The 15,420-nt window shown below is 51.6% G+C and overlaps 1 protein-coding gene across 1 annotated transcript in view; it reads right to left on the minus strand.

Moving 5' to 3' along the window:
* LOC134958626 (uncharacterized) overlaps positions 1 to 15,420 on the minus strand; it is an 83,051-nt gene that overhangs the window by 14,628 nt on the left and 53,003 nt on the right. The window contains exons 21-22 of the mRNA XM_063941347.1: positions 15,320 to 15,352; positions 12,902 to 12,940 (exon numbers count right to left, since the gene is read on the minus strand). Of these exons, the coding sequence (XP_063797417.1) occupies positions 12,902 to 12,940; positions 15,320 to 15,352 (72 nt within the window). The remainder of the gene's footprint in view (positions 1 to 12,901; positions 12,941 to 15,319; positions 15,353 to 15,420) is intronic.

Below are 15,420 nucleotides of genomic sequence, written 5' to 3' on the forward strand. Positions count from 1 at the left end.
GCCCCAAATCCGAGTGCTGGAGCCCGGATCGCTTGTTTGACGAGAGGAGATGAGCCTACAGAGACTGTTCCCCCTCCAGTCAGTCCGATGGAGTGTGGCGAGAGACAGGTGCACTCTGCGGAGAGAGTCACCTGCATGGCCAAACAGCCCCTACACAACATGTGGAGGCACCTGCAGCCAGTCCACGTGGGACCTCTGCAGGGAGAAGGCCTAAGAGACTCTGGGGCCTCAATCACTGTGGTGAGCCCCCACCTTATAGATCCTGCTGCAGTATTGCAGGGTCGCACTGCCACGATCACCCTGGCAGAAGGAACAGAAAAAGCGGTTCCCATGGCAAGAGTCTACCTGGACTGGGGAGCTGGACCAGAGTTGCGAGAAGTTGCCGTCATGGATGGTCTCCCAACTGATGTGGTCCTAGGAAATGATCTGGGTGGTGGGATCGTCACTACGTTTGTTGGCGCCATTTCCCGGAGTCAAGTTCCAAAACCACCGTTGACATCAGCTACTCCAGCACAGCCCAGCCCAGAGGAAAAGACTACAGCTGCTAGACAACTGCCAGCACAGCCAACCACAGCATCAACCAGCCCAGAGGAAAAGATCACAGCGGCTAGATCAGTACATCGACCCCGCATGCCTTTTGCCTCTGGTATGCCTACGTCCCCTAGCAACGCAGAGGATGTCGGTTCCAGCTCGTGTGATCCTGTGGGGGTGCCCAATGATGCTCCTGACCCAAGTGGTTTGCCAACTCCGGCGGTGAGTATGAGAAACCACATTGACTTTTCCATGACTGACCCCTACCAGACTGACCCTAGTAGTCCCCACCTAGATCCCCCTGTAGAGTGTCCCAATTTAGGAGAGATTGAGGGCCACAGGCAGGAGTTTAGGGAGGCTCAACTCTCTGACCCATCCCCGAAAGGCATGAGGCGCCACTCTGGCAGCGGCCTTGACAGGGTTGGGGCAGGAAGTTTGGCCGGGCGGGAAGGGTTAAGGTACAGGGTAGCCAGGAAAGTGGGAGGGGATAGACCAGATAGGGAATGTGTCCAACTGGTCCCCTCAGGGAACGTTCCTGCGCAACCGGTGTCGGTTGCCAGCGAAACCCCTTTGGACAGCAACCCGGAGATAGACCGTACCCTGAAGTGCCTGACACAGAGCTTACCCTGGTCTGGAATGTCGGATGACGCCCAGACCAACTGTAAGGCTGGTGCCATGCGTTGGCAGCCGGGGCACTCCAGCGGTTGTGTTGTCTCTGGGCCTCTGCCCATAGGAGAACCCTTGCAGCAAGTTGCTGTGGACATAGCAGGTCCCCTACCTGTGCACCGTAGATCGGGGAAGACACACAGCCTCCCTGTAGTGGATGCCACACAGGATCCAGAGGCTGGTGGTCTGGCCGCCATCACTGTGGCACAGGTAGCGGACGAGGAGGAAGGAGTAGGCCTAGGTGACAGGGTAGGTTTCCCGAGTCATAGGTCGACAGAGGAGGATTGGAGGGCAGGTCTGACAGTAAGGGCAGACAGTTGCCAGATAAGTATGACAGAGGTGCAGTGCCTGGGGCACCATGTGGGAGGAGACAGGGGTAGGCCCAACTCAGAGGGGGTGGAGGCAACCAGAGGCTGTCCCCGACCCACATCACCCAGACCGGTACTGACCTTAGAACCTGTAAGGCCCTACGGACATGTTGTCATTGACTTTAGTCTTGTAGTGAACCCCTTGACAGAGATGGCTAGGAAGGGCATTCCCAAGTCAGTGGACTTTGCACCCGCTTGCGAGTTGGCATTCCAGTCATTGAAGGTGGCTCAGGTACCCGCTCCAGTGCTGATGGCGCACATTCTTGACCAGGACTGTGTGTTACGAACTATTGCGCCACTGCACGGACTGGGAGCTGTACCAAGCCAGAAAGAGCCATATGGGCAGGAGCACCCTGTGGCCTGTTTGAGCAGAAAACTGCTATTGTGGGAGGTGGGGTATGCCACAGTTGGGACACCGTGGGTGGCACTTGTTTGTAACCGGCCCCCCACCGTGGTGACTTACCACCTACCTGTTAGGTGGCTGCAACCTACCTTGGGGGAATTGGACAGACTTTTGTGGTGGAGCCTTGAACTTGGACTTCAGGTGGACTATTTGAACATTGTGCACCCACGAAGAGAGGCCCACTACACTATGGATGAACTGTCTAGGCCAGAGCCTACACCCCCCAGGTAGCGTCCCCTTCACCCCAACGGACTGCGGGACCAGGACCCAAATCGTTGGGACATGGGTCCCTGGTTGACCCGCTTGAATGGGGGGGGAGGAGTGTGGCCGGAGAGCCCCAGCCACGAGGCAAATGGCCGCCCTGGCACTGAAGGGGTTAATCCCTAGTGCCCGGCGCCATTTGCAGAGACAAAGGGGCGCTTGGCGCCAAATTTTAATTATGTTGGGCGCTAGGCGCCGTGATGTGTAAATGTATAAAAATGTATTTTTATAATATGCACCGTGGTCCCGGACCCCTCCGGAGACCACGGCAGGGAGGACAGCCCCCGGCGCGCTCAGCAGTGTGTGCGCGCCGGGGGAGAGGAGGCAGCCGCTGACCGCCGGAGTCCGGGAGCTCCGCTCCCGGCAGCGGTCAGTGTAGCCCCGGGCGCACTGGAGTGTGCGCGCCGGGGAGAAGGGTGAGCGCTGCGGCTGGGAGCTCGGCTCCCGCTGCAGTGCTCTATGTGAGAGCCGCCGCTGGGGGCCGGGAGCTCTGCTCCCAGCGCCTCAGCCCAGCACGGGTGGCCAGCCGCAGCAGCCGGGACGGACGTCCCGGGCTGCTAGTCGGCGAGGGGGGTGCGCTGCAGCCCGGCTCCCCGCCGGACGCTGCAGCGAGGCCACAAGACAGGCGCCGCTCAGGGGGGGACCGGGCTAGCCGGCTCCCTAGCGGCGTGGGCACATTAGGCGGGCGAGCAGGCTGATGAGCGCTGGGGTCCGGGAGCTACGCTCCCGGCGCCCCAGCACCACAACAAAGCCAGAGTCACGGCGGCCGGGACAAGTGTCCCGGGCCGCCGGGCTTAGGTACAGGGGGGTGCGCCGCTGCGTGCGGCGAGGCCACTGGTTAGTGCCACCCTGGGGGGACAGGGAGAGCCAGCTCCCTGGAACCCCAGAGGCAGGAAGGCAGGCTGGAGGATGGGGGAAGCCAGCCCCATACCTCCAGCACACAGAGAGCCCTAGCAGCCAGGCTGCAGGGCTAGGGAAGGCACTGCAGTGCCTGAGTATGTAGAGTCTGTGCAGGGCACAGGCTCAGTGTATATTTAAAAGGGGAAATGTACAGTGTGATTTTAAAATGTAATGTATTTAAAGATAAAATGCACTTACTTGATTGGGTGTCCCAGGAGGGGGGAATCCATAGCTGTGCAGGCTGATGGATTCTCCCAGACCTTTTCCCTAAAAACGGAATGCTTTCCCATCCAGCCTCACAGTTCCAATGGGGACAGGGAGAAAGAGAAGCAGCTTAGCTATAAAACAAGCTGAGTGGTTTCTTGGAGCTCCATGGAGATCAGCCGTAGTGGACCAGAGACCTGGACCGGGGAGCCAGGCTGCCCAGCTCTGGAGCCCAAATCCAGGCTGCAGGCAGTGAGAAGGGGTCCCGGGCAGGTTTCTGGAAGTCAGTTTAGGAGGGAAAACCTCCCCCCAGCCAGACTGAACGGCACCGTGGGAGTAGCCTGCTCTCCCAGATGGGAGAGACAAAGGAGACCGACCACTCCCCACTGTCCATAGGGAACAATGTTGTGTGTGCATGAGACCAGAGCATGCACAGCTCATGGGTAAACATTGATTGGTTGTACACCACAGGGCGGGCTTACCCCCTGTGGTAAGGGGTCTTGGAGAGGGATAAAAGGAGGGCAGTTGGCCCATAGGATTGTGTATTGTAACATCTTCTTCTGCTGAAACATCTTAATTGTATGCTGTTGCCCCTAGCAATAGGGAGGAGCCTTTTTAAAGGTTATTTGAGCAATAAACACCTTTGCCTCAAGAAGACTGCTTCATCCTTGTGACCAACAGGGTTAGGCCAAACCTAGCCCCGTCCTCCGGCTGTCCAGGGAAGCACCTGACGTCTCCAAGCTCCGCCTTCCGCCAGCTACCGGTAGAGGCCTAGCAAGTGGCTAGTGGGGATTCGTCAGCACCACACAGCTGTGGTAAGGCAGTGCGTCGGCACATACAGAGCAGAACCGTGGTTCCAAACGCCACGGCAGGTTAGGAGTTTGGTGGTGGCAGCGAGAACCCGCCCACAGCGCAGTGGGTGGAGTCAGTAACAGGCGGTTACTGACGGTAAGCGGGAATCCCCTATGTGGTCAGGCCTCGTGCGGCTTGACCTTCCATTCTGTGCGCAGTCAACGGGACGCAGAAGCTGCGAGTGCTTCCGTACAGTATCATCCTGTCACAGGTCGCCAGGGGCTATTTTCCATTCCCGCTCCCTTCCCCAGCATTACGTTCCAGTGCTCCGGTCCTCGCAATAAGATCTCCTCAGACCAGAGTGCTGGAATCATAACATTATTACCGGCCATACCAAAAACTAAAATTAAATAGGGTTTAATTTTTTCTCATTCAGTTTTTGTTAAAGTTTTTTGGCCTCATGAATCCGACAGGTTTAGGGCCAAATCCTGGCCAGCTCTTAGTCAATCAGATTCACGAACTTACTCAGATGGTTCAGGATCTTTCTCTTCGGGTGAGGTCGCAGGAAGATCTTTTGCGAGCCTCCCCAAAGGTAGTCCCTGAACCAAAGATGCATTTGCCCGACCGTTTTTCTGGTGATAGAAAAGAATTTTTTAATTTTAAAGAGTCCTGTAAACTTTATTTTCGTTTAAGACCTACTTCCTCTGGTACTGAATCTCAGCGGGTAGGGATTATTATTTCTTTACTCCAGGGGGATCCTCAGACCTGGGCATTTGGTTTAAGAGCAGAGGATCCTGCGTTGTTGTCAGTAGACGCTTTCTTTAAGTCTTTAGGGCTCTTGTATGATGACCCAGATAGAGAGGCGTCCGCTGAAAGTCAGCTGCGCGCTCTCAAATAAGGTAGAAATCCTGCAGAGGTTTATTGTACCGAGTTTCGCCGTTGGTCGAACGACTGTGGCTGGAATGACCCAGCCCTGCGCAGTCAGTTTCGCCTCGGTTTATCAGAGTTTATTAAAGACAGTCTCCTCCAGTACCCCGCTCCTGAGACTCTCGATAAACTCATGGAGCTTTCTATTAAGATTGATCGTCGTCTCAGAGAGCGGAGGGCTGAAAGAGGAACAACTGTAAGGTCTAGTCCTTGTGTTTATTCCATTCCTGAGGACATTGAAGAGCCCATGCAGATGGGTCTCTCCCGGCTGTCTCCTGAGGAAAAAACCAGAAGGCAAAATTCCGGTCTTTGTTTGTACTGTGGTGGTAAGGGACATTTTGCTCGTAATTGTCCGAACAAGTCGGGAAACGCCTTGACCAGGTGAATTGTGAGGGGGTTCACTTAGGTCTGCAGCTTATCTCCTCGAATAACTCTCTTTTAGTTCCAGTTAAGGTTTCCTTTGGCAGCCTCAGTTCTTTGGTGTCGGCTTTTGTTGACAGTGGAGCTGCAGGAAACTTTATGGATTTAACTTGGGCTAAGGCCTTAGGCATTCCACAGTTACCATTGGATAGGTGAATCACAATGCACGGCTTAGATGGGAGTCCGCTTTCCAATGGGGTTATTACTCACCGTACACCTCCCGTAGTACTTACAGTAGGAGCCTTACATTCTGAAAATATTGAATTCTTCCTAACACATTGCCCAGCAGTTCCAGTTGTTCTGGGTCACCCTTGGCTGGCCTTTCATAATCCCACCATTGATTGGCGGTCCGGGGAGATTTCCCAATGGGGTACATTTTGTGCTAAGGAATGTATTTCGTATCCAGTCAGAGTGGCAGCTATCATTCCAGAGCTCATTCCTGTGGAATACCAGGAGTTTGCCGATGTATTCTCCAAAGGCAATGCGGACATTCTACCTCCCCATCGGCCTTATGATTGTGCTATTGAGCTAGTTCCAGGTGCCACATTGCCAAAGGGGAGATTATATGCATTGTCCGGGCCAGAAACATCGGCCATGAATGATTATGTTCAGGAGAGCTTAGAGAAAGGATTTATTAGACCATCAAAATCTCCTTTAAGTGCAGGTTTTTTCTTTGTGGAGAAAAAGGATGGCTCGCTTAGACCATGCATTGATTTTAGAGCCCTGAATAAGATCTCAGTAAAAAACACCTATCCTTTGCCGTTAATTTCTGTACTTTTTGATCAGTTACGTTCTGCTGTGATTTTTTCTAAAATTGACCTTAGAGGAGCTTACAACCTCATCCGAATTAAATCTGGAGATGAGTGGAAGACGGCTTTCAGCACTCAGTCGGGTCACTACGAATACCTGGTGATGCCGTTCGGCCTGTCTAATGCTCCAGCAGTTTTTCAAGACCTCATTAACGATGTGCTCCGTGACTTCCTAGGGAAATTCGTGGTCGTTTATTTAGACGACATCTTGATTTATTCTGAATCAATGGATCAACATGTTACCCAGGTTCGTCTGGTTCTTCAAAAGTTACGTGAGAATCATTTATATGCCAAGCTGGAGAAGTGTGATTTTCACGTCACGGAAGTATCTTTTTTAGGGTACATAATTTCCCCTCAGGGATTTTCCATGGAACCAAAGAAGCTCCAGGCCATCCTTAATTTGGCGCAACCCACCAATTTAAAAGCAATTCAGCGCTTTTTAGGGTTTGCGAATTATTATAGGAGGTTCATTCATTCTTTTTCTGACCTGGTTGCTCCTATAGTAGCTCTGACAAAGAAAGGAGCGGATCCTACCAACTGGTCGCATGAAGCTAAATTGTCCTTCCGGGCCTTGAAACAAGCCTTTGTCTCGGCTCCAGTTCTCAAACATCCTAATCCGGAGTTGCCCTTTGTTGTGGAGGTTGATGCCTCAGAGGTTGGAGTGGGGGCTGTCCTTTCTCAAAAGGATCTGGAGTCTCTGGAGTTACATCCTTGTGCCTTTATGTCCAGGAAATTCTCCTCCGCTGAATCCAACTATGACGTTGGTAATCGGGAGTTACTGGCGGTAAAGTGGGCTTTCGAGGAGTGGAGGCATTGGCTGGAGGGAGCAAAACATACTATTTCGGTTTTGACTGACCATAAGAACCTGCAATACATTGAATCAGCTAAACGGCTTAATGCCCGGCAGGCACGTTGGGCATTATTTTTTACTCGTTTCAAATTTATAATCACTTTCAGGCCTGGTTCCAAGAATACTAAAGCTGATGCCCTGTCACGTAGCTTTCTTCCGGTTCACAATAGCAATCCTGTTGTTACCCCCATACTTCCATCTTCGGTCATCCGGGCAGGCCTCACACAGGATTTATTTACCCAGTTAAACCAGCTTCAACACCAAGCTCCTAGATTTACTCCTGCTGGTCGTCTTTACGTCCCTGAATTTTTGAGAGCCACTGTTTTAACTGAATTTCATGACAACAAAGTTTCAGGGCATCCGGGAATCACTAAGACATTGGAGTTAGTCTCTCGCTCAGTGTGGTGGCCTAGTCTTTCTAAAGACGTTAAGGAATTTGTTTATTCATGTCAGGTTTGTGCACAGCATAAGGTTCCCCGTTCCTTGCCTATCGGGCAACTTATGCCGTTAACTGTTCCTCTCAGGCCATGGTCTCATATTTCCATGGATTTTGTGGTTGACCTTCCCCTTTCAGCCGGATTCCGAGTCATATGGGTGGTAGTGGACCGTTTTAGTAAAATGGCTAATTTTATTGCTCTTCCTCGATTGCTTTCTGCTCAAGGGTTGGCAGTTTTGTTCCTCCGCCATGTGTTCAGGCTTCATGGGTTGCCCACTGATATTGTTTCTGATCGGGGTCCACAATTCATCGCACAATTCTGGAAATGTTTTTGTGCCTCATTAAAGATGAAACTGTCGTTAACATCCGGTTACCACCCACAGTCCAACGGGCAAACCGAACGAGTCAACCAGTCATTAAAACAATATTTGCGCTTGTATTCAGCCAAACTCCAGAATGATTGGTCCGAGTTTCTCCCTTTGGCTGAATTTGCTTACAATAATGCTTGTCATTCCTCCACTAAAGAGTCACCATTCTTCTCAGTTTTTGGTTTTCACCCCAGAGCCAATTCTTTTTTTCATCATTCTCCAGTCTCCTCGCTAACCTTGACCTCCCATCTCAGAACAATTTGGAAAAAAGTGCACCTTGCTCTCAGAAAAGCGGCCTTCCGAGAGAAGAAATTTTCTGACAGGCTCCGACGTCCTTGCACTTTTAAGGTGGGAGATAAGGTGTGGTTGTCAACTCGCAACATCAGGCTTCGACAATCCTCGGCTAGATTGGGACCCAAATTTATTGGACCGTTTCTTATTATTAAGAAGGTCAACCCAGTTGCCTTTCGGCTACGTTTACCAAGATCCCTTAAGTTTGGAAATACTTTTCATTGTTCCCTGTTGAAACAATACGTTTCTTCCAGTAAAATTTCCTCGGAGGATCTCTCAGGGTAGATCTCCAGTAGATGTACAGGGACAACAGGAATTCTTGGTAGAGAAAGTTCTTGACTCTAAATTGTCCCGGGGTCGGCTTTATTTTTTAGTGCACTGGAAAGGCTATGGTCCGGAGGAAAGGTCTTGGGTCCTGGACAAGGATCTTCATGCCCCGAGACTCAAGAAAGCATTTTTTCGAGAATTTCCTCAGAAACCTGGCTCTAGGGGTTCGTTGACCCCTCCTCAAGGGGGGGGGGGTACTGTTAGGCGCCGTGGTCCGCGACGTCCTTGCGGCCCGGCGCCTAGCAACTAGTGACGCCAGGCGTGCGAGCCGCCGGGTCCCTAGCAACGCTGGGACGCCGTGCGCGCTTAGCCGCCGGCTCCCTAGTAACACTGAGCCGCCTGGACCCTAGCAACGGGGACGCCACGGGCGGACCGCGCTCCCCGTTGCAGGGTCAATCTAATCAAGTTTTAACTTTCACATTTGTCTTCTGCTCGTGCAGCAAGCCAGCTGCACGGCATCTTGTTAATCAGGCTCCAAGCTTCTGATTGGAGGACTCCCTGCTAAATACCTGCTCAGTGCTGCACACAGACGCCGGTAATAGCTTCCTGCATGCTACCTTGGTTTGCTGAACGTCTGTTCCTGTCCTGCTGTATCCGGTCATTCCTGTCCTCAGAAGTTTTGTATCTTGGAGTTGTCATCTCATCCCAAGAAGTCGTTTGGTCCCCTGTTGTCCTCAACGATCACCAGAGAATATCGTGTGGTGTTCGTGAGTTACGGCTCTGCCGTATGTTGCGGCTCAGCTGCTTTATCTTTATATTCTGTTTCGGAGCATTTGCGGAGGGTTCCGCTTCCACAAGTCCTCTCCGGAACTCGGCGGTGCCGGGTAGGAGAGTGGACAAGTGGATATTTTGGTTGTCCTTTTCCCTGGCGGTTTTTCCGCACATATTCTAGTTTTAATTTCTTGTAGCCCCTGGCCTGGTTGTTTAGTCAGAGGGCCCCTTGTTATCACCCTGTCTCGGATTTCCCTTTGTCTCCCATTAAGACCTGAGGGGGCATCGGAGTTGGGCAGACATAATCCGCCCTTCAAACGCGGCTGCCATGGGCTCAAGCAACCATAGTCTCGCAGGGGATTTCTGACAGCACGGGCGAGACAACGAAGTTAGGGTGCCAGGGGCTATTTTCCATTTCCGCTCCCTTCCCCAGCATTACGTTCCAGTGCTCCGGTCCTCGCAATAAGATCTCCTCAGACCAGAGTGCTGGAATCATAACAGTCAGGGAGAGCGCAACGTTTCTTTGTAACTGCTCCTTTGATCTCGCCTTTATCAGGAGATCGTCCAAGTACGGGATAATTGTGACACCCTGCTTGCGCAGGAGCACCATCATTTCCGCCATAACTTTGGTGAAAATCCTCAGAGCCGTGGAAAGACCAAACGGCAACGTCTGAAACTGGTAATGACAATCCTGAACAGCAAACCTCAGGTAAGCTTGATGTGGAGGATATATTGGGACATGTAAGTAGGCATCTTTTATGTCGACTGAAGCCCCCCCTTCCACACTGGAGATCACTGCTCGGAGAGATTCCATCTTGAATTTGAATCTTTTCAGATATAAACTGAGGGATTTTAAGTTCAGAATCGGTCTGACCGAGCCATCCGGCTTCGGGGACCATGAACAGGCTTGAATAAAAGCCTTCTCCCCGTTGTGACGGGGGGACCGTGACAATAACTTGCTGCAGACACAGCTTTTGTATCGCCGCGCATACTATTTCCCTTTCCGGAAGAGAAGCTGGTAAGGCCGATTTGAAAACTCGGTGAGGGGGCACGTCTTGAAACTCCAGTTTGTACCCTTGGACCACTATTTCTAGCACCCAAGGATCCAGGGCCGAACGAGCTCAGACCTGACTGAAGAGTTGAAGACGTGCCCCCACCGGTGCGGACTCCAGCAGTGGAGCCCCAGCGTCATGCGGTGGATTTGGCAGTGGCCGGGGAGGACTTCTGCTCTTGGGAGCTTGCCCCAGCCGGCGACTTTTCCCCCCTTCCCCTACCTCTAGCAGCAAGGAAGGAGGACCCTCGTCCTTTTTTGAATTAATTAGACCGAAAGGACTGCATCTGATAAAGAGGCGTTTTCTTTTGTTGTGCAGGGACATACGGTAGAAAAGATGACTTACCCGCGGTACCTGTAGATACCATGTCCGCGAGGCCCTCACCAAACAAAACACCACCTTTATACGGCAGAGCCTCCATAGCCCTCTTAGAGTCAGCATCACCATTCCATTGATGAGTCTATAATGCTCTCATAGCCGAGATTGCCATGGCATTGGCCCTTGATCCCAAGAGGCCAATATCTCTCGCAGCCTCCCTTAGATAGACTGCAGCTTCCCTGATATGACTCAGTGTCAAAAGAACGCTATCCCTATCCAGGGTGTCCAAGTCAGATGATAAGTTATCTGCCCACTTTTCAATTGCACTACTCACCCATGCCGATGCCACGGCAGGTCTGAGCAGCGTACCCGTAGTGACATAAATAGATTTCAAAGTAGTTTCCTGCTTACGATCCGCAGGATCCTTTAGGGCCGCCGTGTCAGGGGACGGAAGCGCCACCTTCTTGGACAGCCGTGCTAAAGCCTTGTCCACATTGGGGGTTGGCTCGCACTTTTTCCTATCCTCAGAGGGGAATGGGTATGCCATAATAATTATCTTGAGAATCAGCAACTTTTTGTCAGGAATTTTCCAAGCCTTTTCAAAAAGAGTGATCAGTCCATGAGAGGGAGGAAACATTACCTCAGGTTTTTTTCCTTTAAACATACCGACCCGTGTCTCAGGAACAGCAGGGTCTTCCGTGATATGTAACACGTCTTTTATTGCCACAATCATGTACTGAATGCTTTTAGCCAGTTTAGGATTCAACCTGGCATCATTATAGTCGACACTGGAATCCGAATCCGTGTCGGTATCTGTGTCTGCTATTTGGGTAAACGGACGTTTCTGTGACCCTGAGGGAGTCTGCGTTTGGGATAAAGCATCTTCCACGGATTGTCTCCATGTTTGGTTCTGAGCCTCAGATTTATCCAATCTCTTATTCAATAAAGCCACATTTGCATTCAAGGCACTCAACATATTTACCCAATCAGCAGTCGGCGGTGCCGACAGATTCACTCCCCCACTCTGTTCTGTCCCCACTCCAGCCTCCTCCTGGGAAGAGCCTTCAGCCTCCGACATGTCGACACACTCGAACCAACACCACTATCACACTGGGCTATAGGGGACAGACCCACAATAAGGCCTATTAGAGAAACACAGAGGGAGTTTGCCAGCTCACACCCAGCGCCTATCCCAGTCTGAAAGTATATATATATAATGCCCCAGACCTGTCAGCGCTTTTTATATATAATAATTCAACACCAAACTTGCTGTGCCCCCCCCCCCCCTCCCCAGTTTAGCACCCTGTTACTTGTGACAGAAGTGTAGGAGGCCAGGACCAGCGTCTCTGCAGCTCACTGTGAAGAGAAAATGGCGCTGATTAGAGCTGGGAGGACCAAGCCTCACCCCCTTAATGGCGCGCTTATGTCCCGCTATTTTTTTATACTGGCGGGGGTCTGTATACAGTGCCTATGCACTGTATATCACTTTTGCCAGACTGAAATTGAGGTTTTATTGCTGCCCAGGGCGCCCTCCCCCCTGCACCCTGCACCCATGTAGTGCCGCTTGTGAGTAGGAGTAATGGCGCGCAGCGGTCGCGCTGCGCGGTACCTCTAAGACTGAAGTCTTCTGCCGTCTTTACGGAAGTCTTCTGTACTTCGGTTACTCACCCGGGTTCTTTCTTCTGGCTCTGTGAGGGGGGGGACGGCGCAGATCCGGGAACGAGCAGCTAGGCTATACCAAGTGATCAGACCCTCTGGAGCTAATGGTGTCCAGTAGCCTAAGAAGCAGAGCCCTTAACTAAGAAGAAGTAGGTCTGACTTCTCTCCCCTCAGTCCCACGATGCAGGGAGCCTGTTGCCAGCAGTGCTCCCTGAAAATAATAAACCTAAATAAAGTCTTTTCCAGAGAAACTCAGGAGAGCTCCTCAGTGTGTGACCAGTCTCTCTGGGCACAGAATCTAACTGAGGTCTGGAGGAGGGGCATAGAGGGAGGAGCCAGTTCACACCCATTTAAAGTCTTAAAGTGCCCATGTCTCCTGCGGATCCCGTCTATACCCCATGGTCTTTTTGGAGTCCCCAGCATCCTCTAGGATGTATGAGAAATAAAAAAAAATGTCTTGCAGAGCGTAATCATTACTGTGATGTATACCGACAAAGGTCGTACATCCCCAGAGTAACTAGCGTAGCTCAATACAGTAGCATTATAATGTTCTGTGCTGCAGCGGTGTCGGGTGTGTTTTACCTTTCCTAGTATAAAAGTATACTCACTGACGGGCAAATTCGGTTTCTCCGATGTGTCATGCTCATCTGTAATAAAGAAGAGGGAAGAAGCATAACATATTAGTAACTATTTGGAGTTAATTAACTTTTACCTCATATAGAGGATCTCTGCCCCAGAGTATATTCCTGCCCCAGTAGACAAGGACCATATAATGTATCTTGTGCTGCTGGGGACCCTGCTCCTTTCACTATATAACTCTCAGTCTGTGGCTTCCTGCTGCCTCCATTCCCCTCCTCACATCATGTCACTGCCCCTGTCACATGCAGCCCTGTCCTCACTGACACATCACTCATCTCCTGATATACTCTGTGCTGCTGGGGACCCTGCTTCTCCCACTATATAACTCTCAGTCTGTGGCTTCCTGCTGCCTCCATTCCCCTCATCACATCATGACACTGCCCCTGTCACATGCAGCCCTGTCCTCAATGACACATCACTCATCTCCTGATATACTCTGTGCTGCTGGGGACCCTGCTCCTCCCACTATATAACTCTCAGTCTGTGGCTTCCTGCTGCCTCCATTCCCCTCCTCACATCATGTCACTGCCCCTGACACATGCAGCCCTGTCCTCACTGACACATCACTCATCTCCTGGTATACTCTGTGCTGCTGGGGACCCTGCTCCTCCCACTATATAACTCTCAGTCTGTGGCTTCCTACTGCCTCCATTCCCCTCCTCAAATCATGTCACTGCCCCTGTCACATGCAGCCCTGTCCTCACTGACACATCTCTCATCTCCTGATATACTCTGTGCTGCTGGGGACCCTGCCCATCCCACTATATAACTCTCAGTCTGTGGCTTCCTGCTGCCTCCATTCCCCTCCTCACATCATGTCACTGCCCCTGTCACATGCAGCCCTGTCCTCACTGACACACCACTCATCTCCTGATACACTCTGTGCTGCTGGGGACCCTGCTCCTCCCACTATATAACTCTCAGTCTGTGGCTTCCTGCTGCCTCCATTCCCCTCCTCACATCATGTCACTGCCCCTGTCACATACAGCCCTGTCCTCACTGACACATCACTCCTCTCCTGATATACTCTGTGCTGCTGGGGACCCTGCTCCTCCCACTATATAACTCTCAGTCTGTGGCTTCCAGCTGCCTCCATCCCCCTCCTCACATCATGTCACTGCCCCTGTCACATGCAGCCCTGTCCTCACTGACACACCACTCATCTCCTGATACACTCTGTGCTGCTGGGGACCCTGCTCCTCCCACTATATAACTCTCAATCTGTGGCTTCCTGCTGCCTCCATTCCCCTCCTCACATCATGTCACTGCCCCTGTCACATGCAGCCCTGTCCTCACTGACACCTCACTCATCTCCTGATATACTCTGTGCTGCTGGGGACCCTGCTCCTCCCACTATATAACTCTCAGTCTGTGGCTTCCTGCTGCCTCCATTCCCCTCCTCACATCATGTCACTGCCCCTGTCACATGCAGCCCTGTCCTCACTGACACACCACTCATCTCCTGATACACTCTGTGCTGCTGGGGACCCTGCTCCTCCCACTATATAACTCTCAGTCTGTGGCTTCCTGCTGCCTCCATTCCCCTCATCACATCATGTCACTGCCCCTGTCACATGCAGCCCTGTCCTCACTGACACATCACTCATCTCCTGATATACTCTGTGCTGCTGGGGACCCTGCTCCTCCCACTATATAACTCTCAGTCTGTGGCTTCCTGCTGCCTCCATTCCCCTGCTATAAGAACCAATGATCCCTATTTCATTGTACTATTCTGTGCAGTAAAGACACATAGGTGGTCATTCCGAGTTGTTCGCTCGCTAGCTGCTTTTAGCAGCTTTACACACGCTAAGCCGCCGCCTACTGGGAGTGAATCTTAGCATAGTAAAATTGCGAACGAAAGATTAGCAGAATTGCGAATAGAAATTTCTTAGCAGTTTCTGAGTAGCTCCAGACTTACTCGGCATCTGCGATCAGTTCAGTCAGTTTCGTTCCTGGTTTGACGTCACAAACACACCCAGCGTTCGCCCAGACACTCCCCCGTTTCTCCAGACACTCCCGCGTTTTTTCCAGAAACGGTAGCGTTTTTTCACACACACCCATAAAACGGCCAGTTTCCGCCCAGAAACACCCACTTCCTGTCAATCACACTACGATCACCAGAACGAAGAAAAAACCTCGTAATGCCGTGAGTAAAATTCCTAACTGCATAGCAAATTTACTTGGCGCAGTCGCAGTGCGAACATTGCGCATGCGCAATTAGCGGAAAATTGCTGCGATGCGAAGAAAATTACCGAGCGAACAACTCGGAATGAGGGCCATAGTTACACACAGAAAACCGTTGAGAGTCCCACTTCTTCTAGCCAGAGAATGACTCTGTATAGCACCCTGCAGCCCGTCCTGACTGTAGATGAATACAGAACACTTACCGGTCTCCGGGATGTGGACTTGTCCTGGAATAACTGTATAAAAAAGAGAGAATAAATGAAGGGCAGAGGTTTCTACAGATATTTGGTGACAGTGCCAAATA

The sequence above is a fragment of the Pseudophryne corroboree genome, chromosome 9, assembly GCF_028390025.1.
Source record: "Pseudophryne corroboree isolate aPseCor3 chromosome 9, aPseCor3.hap2, whole genome shotgun sequence".
NCBI classification, from domain to species: domain Eukaryota; kingdom Metazoa; phylum Chordata; class Amphibia; order Anura; family Myobatrachidae; genus Pseudophryne; species Pseudophryne corroboree.